Source organism: Lepidochelys olivacea (genome assembly GCF_965140295.1).
Source record: "Lepidochelys olivacea isolate rLepOli2 genome assembly, chromosome: 2".
In the NCBI taxonomy this organism is placed as follows: Eukaryota; Metazoa; Chordata; order Testudines; family Cheloniidae; genus Lepidochelys; species Lepidochelys olivacea.
Genome location: NC_140412.1, coordinates 241,035,358 through 241,049,629, shown reverse-complemented (window position 1 = coordinate 241,049,629; position 14,272 = coordinate 241,035,358). Strand labels below are relative to the sequence as shown.

Below are 14,272 nucleotides of genomic sequence, written 5' to 3'. Positions count from 1 at the left end.
AAAGCCTGATGTATAAGATGACCCAATGCTTCTGCATTTTATATATATAAAAACTTTTAGGTAACTGGCTGCATATTTATCCCCACCCTGACTTGCCTCCTTACTTGTCTCTTGCCTGCTTGTTGATGTGGTTGTTACTAGAATTCTTATGAGAGTGGGTTACTTATTGCAAGTGGGTCACCTACTCCCTTGTAGTGAAATTATTCCCATGTGGTGGCTGATGCTAAAGATCCAAGTTGTGTGTAAGAGAATCTACCCACCCATCTTTTTGGTGCACCCCACTTCCTTCCCACCTTAGATCTAGCACGTCACATTCAGGGCCTGAGTGGGAGCTAGGGCAAAATATGTTGCAGGGCAAAATAGGTTCGCCCTCCATGGGGAAACAGCTACAGTAAAGGAATATGGTGCAACTTATAGCCCCCCTTACTGCTGCTGTCTGGTGACTCAGTACAAAAAGGAAGAGCAGGAACTGGTTCTACTGTCTTCCACCCAACTCCAGAAGCTGCAGTGGATGTGTGTTTTCTGCATTAAGACAGAACTTGCTGCTTTCACTGCTATCCTCTTTTACCTTAAGGGGAACTGATTTGAGCAGCTTCTTCCCTCCTCTTCCATCTCCATCCCCCTCCCCATTAGCCCTTAAGAGAGAGAATGATCAATAGATTGTGGCAGTAAAAGGTAGTGGCGAATGGATGGGTGGGACAGATGCTACTGACAGTTGTGCGTCATATCTCCTGATGCTTCTGTTACATCAGGATTCCCTGTGGATGGGATTAAGGGAGCTGTTGAATCCCGTCGTTTCAACACTCGTATCAGCCAACGCAATGTACTGAATTCATGTAGAGGTTATGAGCATTGGTAGACAGAAATTCTTCCTGTCTTCCGCACATGACCACTTTTGATCTTCTGCCATAGCAGCCACTGAGAAGTAATTTTTCTCCTTTTGCCAAATCTAGTGTTTTCCTCAACACTGTAAAGATGGTAGGGATGGAGGGGACATCTGCTTGTCATGAGAAAGTAAGGCAACAGGATGGAATTAAACACACATGAAAACTCATAAACCAGTGGAATGGGTGGTATCTGGTGGACCTGGTCACCCACTATCAACTTTGAGGTGTTCTCCAGAATGACTGACTTAGCTTGGTTTAGTCACCATACATTTTGGTAAATATAGGTTTAATATGAAAGGGAAAACCTAAATCAAAAACCCTACAATCTCACTGCTAGTATTTTAGGATGAGTGGAGGTATGAAAGAGAGAGCGAGAGTGCACATATATATGTGCAAGAGAGAAAGTGAAATCCTTTATGTACTAAACAATAGTTGTGCTAACTAATTATTAGGTGCGAGATTTTTAAAAGCAGCTATTGGAGGGTGGGCTTCCAGCCCTCATTGAAAATCAGTGGGAGTTGGGCACCTCACTCCTGAAGACTTCTTCACATTGTCTGAGTACACATCACATTTTAGACATTATTTCAAACATAAGTTTTGCAGTGGCAAGATGCCAGTCAGCAACTATCTCTGCCGATAAGTAAATAGTTTTAATTGTGACAAGAGGTTTTGCAGTTCTCCTGATGGTGGGTTTTCTTTTTGCTAACTGAAATCTCTAAAATGAGCAGACTGACCCATTTAAGTATCTTAAAAAAAAAAAAAAATCTACATTTTAAAATTTGTTTTAGGATTGGATGTTGATGGGTTATACCGAGTTAGTGGCAATCTTGCAGTGATACAGAAGCTAAGATTTGCAGTTAATCATGGTAAGTGCCATTCTCCAACTGTATTATCAATTTGAAAATATATGCATGAGTAGCTTGACAAGATGTCCTGAATTTATAGGGACAGTCCCGATTTTTGGGTCTTTTTCTTATATAGGCTCCTATTACTCCCCACCCCCGTCCCGATTTTTCACATTTGCTGTCTGGTCACCCTATGTAAGAATATTTGTCAAAATTGCTAGAAAGCTCTTCAGATTGTGCAGTGATTTTTAGTCCGTCTGTTTAAAATAATATGACAACATTTCATGAGAAATATGTAGCACTTTTCAAAATGAAACTGCTACTAAATAGCAGCTTCTGTATTCTTCAAAGTGGATACTGTCTACATCTGTTCATACAGTGCCTACCACACCAGAACCTTGGTCCTAATTGAAGCTGTCTAGTCACTGCTGTAATAATTCTGAATCATATGTGGCATGGCAGTTTAAAAGGAATGAAGCTCAAATAGAATATTTCTATATCTTATGGAAAGCAAGAGAAAAAGTATTAAAAACCCAGCAACCTTGTACTAGCATTTAACATTTGTCTATCATTCTGATCTTGGGTGAGAATCTCTATTGTGCCCTTATGCAGTCCAGCAAAGGACTCTCATCCTAGAGCAGAGGTGGGCAAACTACAGCCCAGGGGCCGCATCTGGCCCTTCAGACGTTTTAATCCGGCCCTTGAGCTCCAGCCAGGGAGCGGGGTCCAGGGCTTGCCCCGCTCCATGCATGCCAGGGCTCCACGCGGCTCCTGGAAGCAGCGGCACGTCCCCACTCCGCCTCCTATGCATAGGGGCAGCCAGGGGGTTCCGCACACTGCCCCCACAGCTCCCATTGGCCAGCAACCACAGCCACTAGGAACTGCAGGGGCAGCGCTTGTGGACGGGGCAGCATGCAAAGCCGCCTGGCTGCACCTCCACGTAGGAGCTGGAGGGAGGACTTGCCACTGCTTCTGGGAGCTGCTTGAAGTAAGCACGGCCTGGAGCCTGCACCCCTGACCCCCTCCTGTGCCCCAACCCCTTGCCCCAGCCCTGATCCCCCTCCTGCCCTCCGAACCCCTCAGTCCCATCCTGGAGCACCCTCTTGCACCCCCCACCTAATCATCCCTAACCCCACCCCAGAACCTCCACCCCCAGCCGAAGCCCTCACCCCCTCCCACACTCCAACCCCCAATTTCGTGAGCATTCATGGCCCTCCATACAATTTTCATACCCAGATATGGCCTTTGGCCCAGAAAGTTTGCCCACCCCTGGCCTAGAGGGAGAGGGAACTCTAAAGTAGCTTTAAGCTACCTTTGCCCCTCCCAATTCTTTGCTGCTCTGGAGTCTGAAGCGGCTCTTTTTATAACTTAGATAAACCAGTGGGCTTGTCTGAGTTACAACAACCTACCTAGGGCTGCCTTAAGGGCTCAGTGCTGCCCAGAATCTCCACACGGCTGAGATCTTACACCAGGGCTTGCAACGGTTCATCAGAATGAAGTCTTTCAGGTGTCTTCCACAATGCCTGAGCTGGGAGAATACTCCCCCAGACAAATGTGGAGCTCTTAAAACCCCTTTGCACTGCTCCAACTCTTCTCCCCGTTTTTGTTCGAGTAGATGCAGCCATGTATTCCACTTAGGTGCATGCATGCCCAGGGCACTGGAACCAGAGACCTTTTGCCTAGTAGAACCTGTAGAAGGGTGGTGCTTGCACCTTGTTGCCATAGCCCCTCCCCTGGCTGAATGAGGTGGCGCCACTCCACCCCCCCCACCCCCCCTGTTCCTTCTCACAGCCTGTTGCTGGAGTTCTGTTGTGGTTTTCACCGCATAATCCCTCTATTTTTAGTGATTTTTTTCTAATGTATGTAGTTCATTAGATTTAGTGTTAGTTAGCTGTAATTTAACTATTTCCCTAGTGATGGCATCACCAGGGTTTAAACATTGTCTGTTATGTGGGGAAGTGATCCCCAACAACGATCCCCACACACGGTGCTTGCTGTGCCTAGGCAAAGCCCGTGTTAATGAGTGGTGTTTGATTTGCAGGTTGCTCACCAAACAGACTCTCAAGTGGTGAGGGATTTTCATCTGAAGCAGCCTCTGCTTGAGCAGGCCATGTGGTCTGCTTTGGCACCATGGCCCTTGTCAAATCAGAGGTTGCCCTTGGATTCTGAGAATATCTGCTGCACCTTCGGTTGTCAGGTCTTGCACTTAATTCATTGAAAGTGCATCTGGCAGCTATATTGGCATTTCATCCCACCCATTCAGGAAGATCAGTCCTCTCCATTGCCATTGTGGCAAGATGCTTAAAAGGGCTTTTACATCTCCATCCTCTGGTCTGAGAGCCATTGCCTCTGTGGTCTCTTAACTCGGTCCTAGCAACTTTAATGGGACCTCCATTTGTGCTCCTGGCATCTTGTCCCTTTCTGCTTTTGTGTCAGAAAACTACTTTCCTGGTAGCAATAACATCCACAAGAAGAGTGTGAGAGTTGCAGGCTGTGATGGCAGAGCCTCCTTATACACAATTCTCCAAAGACAAACGACTTTAGACAAAAATTTGCTTTTCATTTGAACCAGGTGGTATATTTACCTGTGTTTTTTTTCTAAGCCGCATTCATCTCCATACATGAAATGTCAGGTGATGTCTAGCCTTCTATCTGGACAGAACTAAAGTATTTTGTGCTTCGCCTCACCTATGTGTCATATGTAGATCGTATGATATGTCAAGCCATCTTTTCACAAATGATCTCTAAATAGATAACATCTTGTATCAAGACTGCATATAAAATAGCTTCAGCTATGCCTCCTCAGTATGTGCAAGCTCATTCTACACGATCAGTTACTGCATCTTCCAGAGGATGCAAATATTTGGTCAGGCGATCCCAGGGATACTGCTTGTGAGTCATGTAAGTGGAATACATGGCTGCATCTACTCAAAGAAGAAGAAATGGTTACTTATTGTAACTGTGGTTCTTCAAGATGTGATGCAGACCTTTATTCCATGATCTACCCTCCATCGTCTCTGCACTGCGCTCTAGGTGCTCAGTGTGAAGGAACTGATGGGGGTTTGGGCACTGCTGCCTCGTATAGCCAGGGGAAGAGCTACAGCAAGAAGGTGTGAGCACCATCCCTCTACTGGTACTGCTAGGTAAAATTATCTGGCTCTGGCATTCTGGGTGTGCATTGTAACCTTTGGGTGCCCTTCTCCAGTGCCTGGAGATGCAGAAAAGCACCTGGAGATGCAGAAATCAGTCCAGCAATAGGGAACCTATTGAGCATATCCAAAACTACCACACCCAATTCCAGAAACTTCTGGATGTGGAGTGCTAATTGTGCATCTGCCTAGCAACAATGACAGATACAATTTATTCCTTCTCACCTTCCAATAGATTTCTTAGGGTATGTCTACACTTGCATTTTATAGCGCTCTAACTTGCTGGCTCGGGGGGTGAAAAATCACCCCCCTGAGCGCAGCAAATCTGAGCACTTTAAAGCACTAGTGTAGACAGGCTCCAAGCGCTGCGAGTGGAGCGCTGGGGGAGTTCTCTCCTAGTGTTCGCATGTGACCACACTGACACTTCAAAGCGCCGCCGCGGGAGCATTCCCAGGACAGCGCTTTGAAGTTTCCAGTGTAGACATACCCTTAAAGAGAGATCTCCCTGTTAGACACGTGGATTACATGCACACACCTAAGCGGAATACATGTTTGAATCACATCTTGAAGAACCACAGTTATAGTAAGTAACTGTTTCCTCTGGCCCCTTCACACTGGGTAATAAGAATCCCACCCCATTGTTCTTCAACTTGTGTAGGAAATAAGTAATTAATGATAAACACCTGCTAGATTATAGTAATCATTCATGTTTTCTTTCAGATGAGAAATTGGACTTGAATGACAGTAAATGGGAAGATATACATGTCATCACAGGAGCTCTAAAAATGTTTTTCAGAGAACTGCCAGAACCACTCTTCACATATAATCATTTCAATGACTTCGTCAATGCAATTAGTAAGTCCATAAAGCATGCACAGAATTTTCATAAATCATAAATATTTAAATATGCACAGTACACTTAATTGTAATATTTTCTCCTTTTCACTGTTTAAAAAGGAGAAATTATGAAATTTTATAAAGGTGTTACCTTATATACAGTCGTGGTGTAGCTCTCAGTCCCAGGATGTTAAAGACAAGGTGGGTGAATGGTCCTTGGAATGTGTTAACTATTTATGCTAAACATTCTGTTCCACGTTGTATTTATTTATGAAACTGTGTACGTTTCCCAGACATGAAGAAGAGCTCTGTGTAAGCTCAAAAACTTGTCTCTCTCATCAACAGAAGTTAGTCCAATAAAACAGTGGCTCTCAACCAGGGATTCTGTGTACCACTGGGGGCATGCAGAGGTTTTCCAGGGGGTATATCAACTCATCTAGATATTTGCCTCATTGTACAATAGATTACATAAAAAGCACTAGCAAAGTCAGTACAAACTGAAGTTTCATACAGATAATGACTTGTTTGTTCTACTCTGTATAGTATACATTGAAATGTAAGTTCAGTATTTATATTCCAGTTGATTTATTTTATAAAAATGAGAAAGTAAGCAATTTTTCAGTAATAGTGTCCTGTGATGCTTTTGTATTTTTATATCTGATATTTGTAAGCAAGTAGTTTTTACTTGAGGTGAAACTTGGGGTACACAAGACAATCAGACTCCTGAAAGGGGAGCAGTAGTCTGGAAAGGTTGAGAGCCATTGCAGTAAAAGATATCTCACCCATCTTGTCTCTAAGGTGTTACTACCTTCAGATTATCTGTAATATTCAATGTGGCCACCAGGTGGCAATGTGTTACTTAATATCAGCACTGTAAAATTGTGTGCTTCATTCAGTTTTCGGTAAGTTATATGCTACCAAAATTTTCAATAAAAATATTGAATTTATGGTTTATCTGCCTTTTATCTTTTCCAGAACAAGAAGCAAGACAGCGTGTTCGTGCTGTCAAAGATTTAATTAAACAGTTGCCAAAGCCAAATCAGGATACCATGCAGATACTTTTTAGACACCTCAAGAGGTGAGGAGGAGGAAAAAGTCTTAATGTACTGCAGAGCTCCCTTAAAGATAGGGTGACCAGATAGCAAGTGTGAAAAATCAGGATGGGGTGTGGAGTAATAGGCACCTATATGAGACATATCGGGACTCTCCCTATGAAATCAGGACATCTAGTCACCTTTCTTAAAGCTGAGTGTTCAAACATTAAAAGTCCTGGGGGAAGGTTCTAAGCGTGTTTCCTTTGATGTTCGTTGTGCTTCATCAAAGCAAAACACTTGTTTGTGTTTATACAAGCTTATGGAGAAGCAAACCCAACTTTTGGACAGTGTTTTTATTAGTTGTGCTTTTAGCTGCTAAACTTTAGATTATAGGGACAGAGCTAGTGTCAAATATATTTTAAATGATTAGAATGATTACAATAGTGGCATGTTTCATGAATGACAGTAAATATGGAATAAATATTATGAGGAATTACTGATTTGGTTTTAGAGTAACAGCCGTGTTAGTCTGTATTCGCAAAAAGAAAAGGAGTACTTGTGGCACCTTAGAGACTAACCAATTTATTTGAGCATGAGCTTTTGTGAGCTACAGCTCACGGATGAAGTGAGCTGTAGCTCACGAAAGCTCATGCTCAAATAAATTGGTTAGTCTCTAAGGTGCCACAAGTACTCCTTTTCTGATTTGGTTTTGTTTCTCTTCTCTGTTAACACATTATTCTCTCACATCGATGAATTTATTTTAAAAGCATATTTTCTTCTTTTTTTCCCCCAGAGTTGTAGAAAATGGAGAAAAGAACCGAATGACTTATCAAAGCGTAGCAATAGTTTTTGGACCAACTCTGTTAAAGCCAGAGAAAGAGACTGGTAACATAGCAGTCCACACTGTGTACCAGAATCAGATTGTAGAATTAATTTTGCTGGAACTGAACTCCATCTTTGGATGTTGAAGTTTTCTCAGAGTTAAAACTGAAGTGATGAGTTGGCAACAGATTTCCATCAGGAGTCAAATCTCTCAGTGTACACGATGTATTGTGTTTGTGGACCAAGCGACAGCTCAATTTTGCACTTTTCAGTAGGATGAGAGGGAAGAAATGGGAGGAGTGTTTGACCGATTTAATTGCTATTCATGCAAGTTAATGATAAAATTTTGAATTTCTTTATAATTCACTTATTACATTGCGAATATTTCAAAGTTTGTACTCTGCCTGTTTTAATAATTACAAATTGCAATTCTAGTACGAGCATATACACTGGATTTCTTGGTGAGAAGCTAAAATTAATCTCAGACTGGATAATCTGGAATGGATTTTTTTTAAAAGGTTCACCACTTGGTAGGGTGAGGAAAACCCTATCAACTGGCTTCAAAAATGTTTTTTGATACTTGTAGTGACAATAAAATTTCATCCTATGCTTATGTACTGAAACCTGTGTGGATCCTGTCAGCAGGGATTCTGCATGTAGTGTGACTGTCTTTAAACTAGTGCTAACAGTGGCCAGTGTGGTTTACAGTAATTCAAATAATCCCTCATTTGAGGCTTGCTTTTTTTAAAAAAAACTGTATTACATTGCATCCTTGCTGGATCTTCTAGTTGCTTGATAGAGCAGGACCCTATTATTTCAAACACTGAACTTGTAAGAATATCCAGCAGAGGATTTGTTCTGTGACATACTAGAGTTTTATTTAATACACACATCCATTTTTCAGGGTATTTCTTGGGCTACATTTTGTGCTATACTGAATTGCAGTTAACAATTCTAATTAAATACCATCATTATCTAATGCTGTACTGAGTTCTTGGTATGATCCTGTGGTAGAGAACATTTTTGGATGTAAATACAGGCTAAAGACTGAATGACCTTTGGCTGATGTACATAATTCAGTTGTTGTATAGTCTCAAAGTACCTTCTAGTTGCACATTTCTAATCATGGGTAGATTAGCTACAGGTAATGTAACACTTCCAGTGGAGGTCTAGGTCTAGGTTTCCTCGAAAAACTAAACAGGTGCACTTTTTTAGATGTTAATTACATTTGCAGGCAAGGCATTGTAATGCAAATGGTACTGGAAAAATACTGTGTGCTTGCTAAATTGTTAATGCACTACAAGAGGAGCCTTTTAGGTTATTTAATATGTACAGGATACATTAGAAAAATGTATTACAGATTCTAACATTTGCAAATAATGGAAACATGTTCCAATAGATGTTTGTTGGAAATAATGACATAATGCTAAATTTGAGAATTTCTTTTTACATTAATAATGTAGATTAATTTGTAAAATAAATTGGTTTTGGAAGATTTTTGTTATAGGGAGCATGGTCGACTGAAGATTTTTAAATGTATTTTTTTAGACTAACTGCTGTACCTGATATTTGTTATGTCTAATCTCAATAAAGAAAACTATTAGCTAGTTTGGAGTTTGCCAGTCCAAATTTGGATGACATAGTCCCCTGTTGAATTTCGCAAACACTCCCAAATATTCAGTTGTGTCTGACTGCCTGAAATGTTATTTCCTGCAGCAAAGTCATTGGGCTGTGGTTAAAAATAGTGTCTAACTGAAACTTTTAAGAATCCCCCTTTTCCCTGAACAGTAGTTGGATTGTATGACAAAGATGGGTAATTTATAGGTTTAAATTTGCAAATATTTATAAGTATTCCACACAAGTATTTTTGTCCTAATGTTTGATATGCTCCAAACACATATCACCTGCCCACAAAAGGAAGACAGACAAGTGGTGAAATTATCTCATTTAGCCTTTGATCTCTTTTATATGTTCAAGGTGAGAATTCCAGCAGCAGAAAGCTTGCTTGAAAATGTCTTTGTAGATAAAAGAAGGGACGACTAATCTTGTGGTTTTCTCACTTTATTTTTATTGTGGTAGTGGTGAAGTCTTGCGGTTTGTTGCAAAATAACTTGGGTGAGAATCGTGATTTCTATAAATCAGTGTTGCATTTTCAACCTCCTGTTGAGATTTAAAAGTATAATTTCTTTTTTTGATACTTGTTCTGAGACACATCATTCTAGTAGGAAATATAAATGAAGTTGAAATTTGTTATAATTTATTCAAATCCCAATTTAAAAAAAAATCAATTTCCTCTGAATAGCATTGTTTAATTACAGATCATGTTGTCTAAGTGTTGAGGTAATCAAAGAAAAAGAAAATACCTCTTTTGAATATCCTCTTTTAACCATGGGGAATGTAACATTATATTCCCAGAGAATTAAGTATTTGTTATATAATTATATCTTTTGTGCAGCAAGTGATATGAAAGCTTTAAGTTGCTAATTTTTAGTTTGGGGAGCTGGAAATACTTCCCAAAAAATCCAGATAATGTGGCAAGAGTTAAACACATACTGCAATCAACAGAAAAATAAAACTGATCTACTTGATGGCAAAGGACAAGCACACCAGCTAGAAGTTTTGCACATTAGAACCATGGCAGTTTGTTTACATATTTAACATCTCTTGCTTCCTTTTCAAACCCTAGTGATAGAAATAAACTTGTAGCAAATGGTGTCTTCCATGTCTAGGATTAATCACTTGCCTTGCTGCTTCCTGAAATTGGCATACCTTTTAAGTTTAAGGTCTTTATTTTTACACTGAGTTTTTCAAAGTCAGTATGGAAAAGAACACAAACTGATGAAAGCTGAGCAGTGGAAAAGGTAAAGGTAACTATTTACATTTTTATAAAAGTTTTATCTAATGTATAGAGCCCAAAATAGAAATAAAAATTCATAAAAGTGAGAATATAAACTTGATTTTTTTTATTAAAACTGGAGACATTAGTATACCAAACTTTTCAGACTTGGAGACTGTATCCCCACTGTGGCTGTGTAGTGGTGTCAACTTGTTTTACAAACTCAAGTTTTGTCCCATGAGCAATAGTTGCATGCCTCATGGAGGTGCTGTATATAGTATCACTAAAAAGTGACATTTAGAATAGCCCAAGCTTGGTATTGAGGAAATTTTGCTGTAGTTACCATGGATCAATGCAGAGAACTGGGCACAGATAAAGACTACAGGAACTCCTCACTTAAAGTCGTCCCTGTTAACGTTGCTGATCAATTAGGGAACATGCTCCTTTAAAGTTGTGCAATGCTCCCTTCTGATGTCATTTGGCAGCTGCCTACTTTGTCCACTACTTGCAGGAAGAGCAGCCCCTTGCAGCTAGCTGGTGTGTGGTTGGAACCAGCCCCCCTATCTGCTCCTCTAATTTCCCTGTGCAGCAGCTGCTCAGTAGGCTATCAATTGCCGGCAGTTCAGCTGTCCCTCCCGCCACTGCCATGTGCTCCTCCTGCCCTCTGCCTTGGAGCTGCTCCCTGAGACTCCTGTTTGCTGTGGGGGAGGGGAAAAAGAGGGGGCCTAATGTCAGGATGTCCCCCTCCCCCCTGCTCCTGCACCCCGCTTACCCCATCTTCCATAGAGCAGGGGGGACACAGGGACAGAGGGAGCAGCTGCAGTGGGGTCTCAGCTTGCTGGTCTAATTAACAAGGCAATGTACTTCTGACCTCAGTCTTCATACTTAAAGGGGAAATGCACAACTCTACCTCTGAAACACACACAGGGTGTCTCTCTCTGTCTCTGCCCTCCCTCCTTTCCTGCTGCCTTGTAGAGTGTGAGAGTTAATCCTTGAGGGCTCAGCCAATTGATAATTCATCATTTAGCAGTAAGGCATTCCCTGGGAAATATCCAAACCTCTGACTCCTCCACTTCAACCGAGCTTCACAATCATCATCACTGTGTACCAGTATTAAGTTTTTCATTTAAAACGTGTGACACATCTATATAACCCCCTCATTTACATTAAGTCTTACGGGGAAATTGGATTCGCTTAACATGGTTTCGCTTAACATCGCATTTTTCGGGAACATAACTACAATGTTAAGTGAGGAGTTCCTGTACTTTAATAAATGTATCCAATCTTGTAAATAAAATAGTTTTTCAAATTGACTTGACGTGTCCTTCTGTTGATTTTTAAAAAAATCTCTTGAATTTAATTGTCTTACGAACTGGCAAGACTGTCCTGAACTTTAGCCACCATCAACTGAAAGCCATGATTAATCCCCCCCTTTATTGCATCCTCTGCATTATGACATGCAAATCCAAACAGCATTTGGTAGAGAAGATGAGTTAGAAAGTATTGTACTGTCTAATTAAAAGTTCAGTCTAACATAATTAAATAGCTGTACTTTAGGTAGTCAATTGCAGAATGCTACTTTTTGTTTCCTGTAAAGGAAACAATTTTATTCAGACACAGAAAAGAGCAGTGATATTTTGGAATCAATTGGTAATTCATAAGCCATAAACTTAGACCAGGCACAGTCAGACATTCTGCTCTGAAGAAGGGAGGTACAGAATATCTAATAAGGCATTCTGCAAAGAGAAGGGACTTCCTCTGAAGAATCTTAATTAGTCTCCACAATTGTAAAGTTTTGTGGGCAAGCAGCTGCTGAGGCTGTATTCTGCTGGCTTACAAAGTAGCCCTATGTGATTATGGAACTTAAATGAACATTTTTCTTCATGGCATTCTCATAAACAGACCACTTGTAAAACAAGATAACACTGTGACAAAGCAACATAAAAGGCATTTGGAGGGGACCTGGCCTCTTTTTTGGTTCCTTTTTCCCTTGAGAATCAAATGGTAGCTCTGATATTAAAGATTTTACAATTTCCCTAAGTTGGCCAGCTTCACTGTTCAGAGAAAAGTATATAAAGACTCTTAGAATGATTTTTGTGAAAGAAAATGAGTGTCTAATCTACCTGCAGCAGCCTTGTAAATATGTGTAAATCAGCAATTCTTAAATGGAGTCTTAGTTTATGGATGGAATGAGATTCCTTTTTGGGAAAGGCCTTGGTAATGAACAGGTTCTACTTTTAGGATTGTGCCCTACTACTGCATATTCCATAGAAATGTAGCTTACTAGGAAAACAAAAACAGAGCTCACTGGTTTTGGGTAAGTAATATTAGCTGCAGGATTCTGAAGGTGACAAAAGGGAGATAATGAGAGAGACTGAGACCCAGGAGACTGGAGAGATCAGACAAATGGCCAAAAGCAATTGAAGTATTGGGGATGGAAGGGCCCCAAACAGACAACTAGAAAGAAACTGGAAAGCAGTAGACTGGCCAGGAAGCAGAGGTCTGAGCGAGCCAGATTGCATGGAATTCTGCTCTTTTCTGTCAGCCAGCCTGTTCTGCGTAAAATCTACACAGCTCATGAAGACACTTCTCTATAAACTGACTTGGGGAGGGTCTCCTCAGAAACTGTGGGGGAAATTCTGCTGCCCCTTATCTCTTAGTATGGAAGGACTCAGTTCTAAGCAGGCTGTCTTCTCTTTCCAGTCCTTGGTTTTGCATTTTTCAGTATTTATATGCATGTTTTACTTATTGCTTACTGTTAAGAAGCCTAAGTCTGAGCCCAGTTTATGTGACTCCAATGCACATGAAGCTGTGTAAACTGGCTGACCCTGGGAAAGGTCTGACAGTGCAACGCAGCTGGTGAGAAAAGGAATTTAGGTTAACTGGGAAGAGCAGCTCAATGAAATAAGCTCCCTCCACACATCCCCATTATTCCTCTTGCCAGTGTCGTTCTGGAGCTGCAGTAATGTCTCCCAGCCTCAGCATGTGCAGTAGCTTCTGCAGCTGAAGAGCTTTAGCAGATACTATTAATCTGCCCCCAAATTTGAGGCCCATTATCTACCCTTAGCAAGGAGCAGTCTCGTCTGTGGCTGTTGTAGCTCAGCTCCCTGAAATCAACAGCTTGTGGCCACATACGCACTGCCGCCCAGGGCTCTGCAGACCTCACTTTCCCTGTGCAGGCTAGCGCTAGGCACACACCAATCCCTGAGTCCCCACTGTTCCCTGCAGCATCCGGCACCCATTACTGGAGACAGAAATGACCAGGTCTGCTATCCTCAAAGGAAGTGCGCAGTCCATCCTTGATACTCACAACAAATACCCCCTGTGTGATTGGGGAGCACAGCTGCAGCCCCACACCGTACAGGGCAGGTGGCCCCCTTCAGAATCGGTTCTGCTCAAGAGTAGGTCTGGGTCATCTGTCTTTGGGGAAGCCTTCCTCATTAGATGGGATGTACCCTTGTTAAACGCCTTTATTGTTCAAAGTGCTTCACAAAATACAGGTGGAACAAGCCACAGTCATTCTCATAGCCTCAGCGTGGCCATGACAGACTTGGTACCCATATCTCAAGCACACGCCAGTCTGTCCACCAATCACCCTACAGTTGACTCGACACCTCCTCTTGCAGGATGCAGGCCAAATCCTCCATCCAAATCTAGAACTCCTCCATCTGAAGGCGTCACTCAAGATAAAGGATTTTCACTTGACGTTTAGACACCGACAGTATGCATGCAAGTCTCCTCCACAATGAGATTATATCCCTTCCTGAATTTAGTGTGGGGGTCCACCTTAATACACCCCCTCCCCATTTTGCTATACCACTTCTATGTAAACCATCTACAGTAATCTTGATTCCTTTTATAA

General features: G+C 41.5%; 1 protein-coding gene across 4 annotated transcripts in view; it reads left to right on the top strand.

Annotated features, from left to right (window-relative positions):
- Positions 1-9,047, top strand: part of ARHGAP12 (Rho GTPase activating protein 12) — a 148,306-nt gene extending 139,259 nt beyond the window's left edge. For 3 of the 4 annotated variants that reach the window (XM_084618210.1, XM_084618209.1, XM_084618207.1), the window contains 4 exons: positions 1,676-1,753; positions 5,602-5,736; positions 6,694-6,796; positions 7,546-9,030. In XM_084618210.1, coding sequence (XP_084474336.1) covers positions 1,676-1,753; positions 5,602-5,736; positions 6,694-6,796; positions 7,546-7,720 — 491 coding nt within the window. In that variant the 3' untranslated portion in view covers positions 7,721-9,030. Of the gene's footprint in view, positions 1-1,675; positions 1,754-5,601; positions 5,737-6,693; positions 6,797-7,545 lie in introns of all 4 variants that reach the window. The other variant, XM_084618208.1, reaches the window with a different exon arrangement.
- Positions 9,048-14,272: the final 5,225 nt, after the last annotated feature.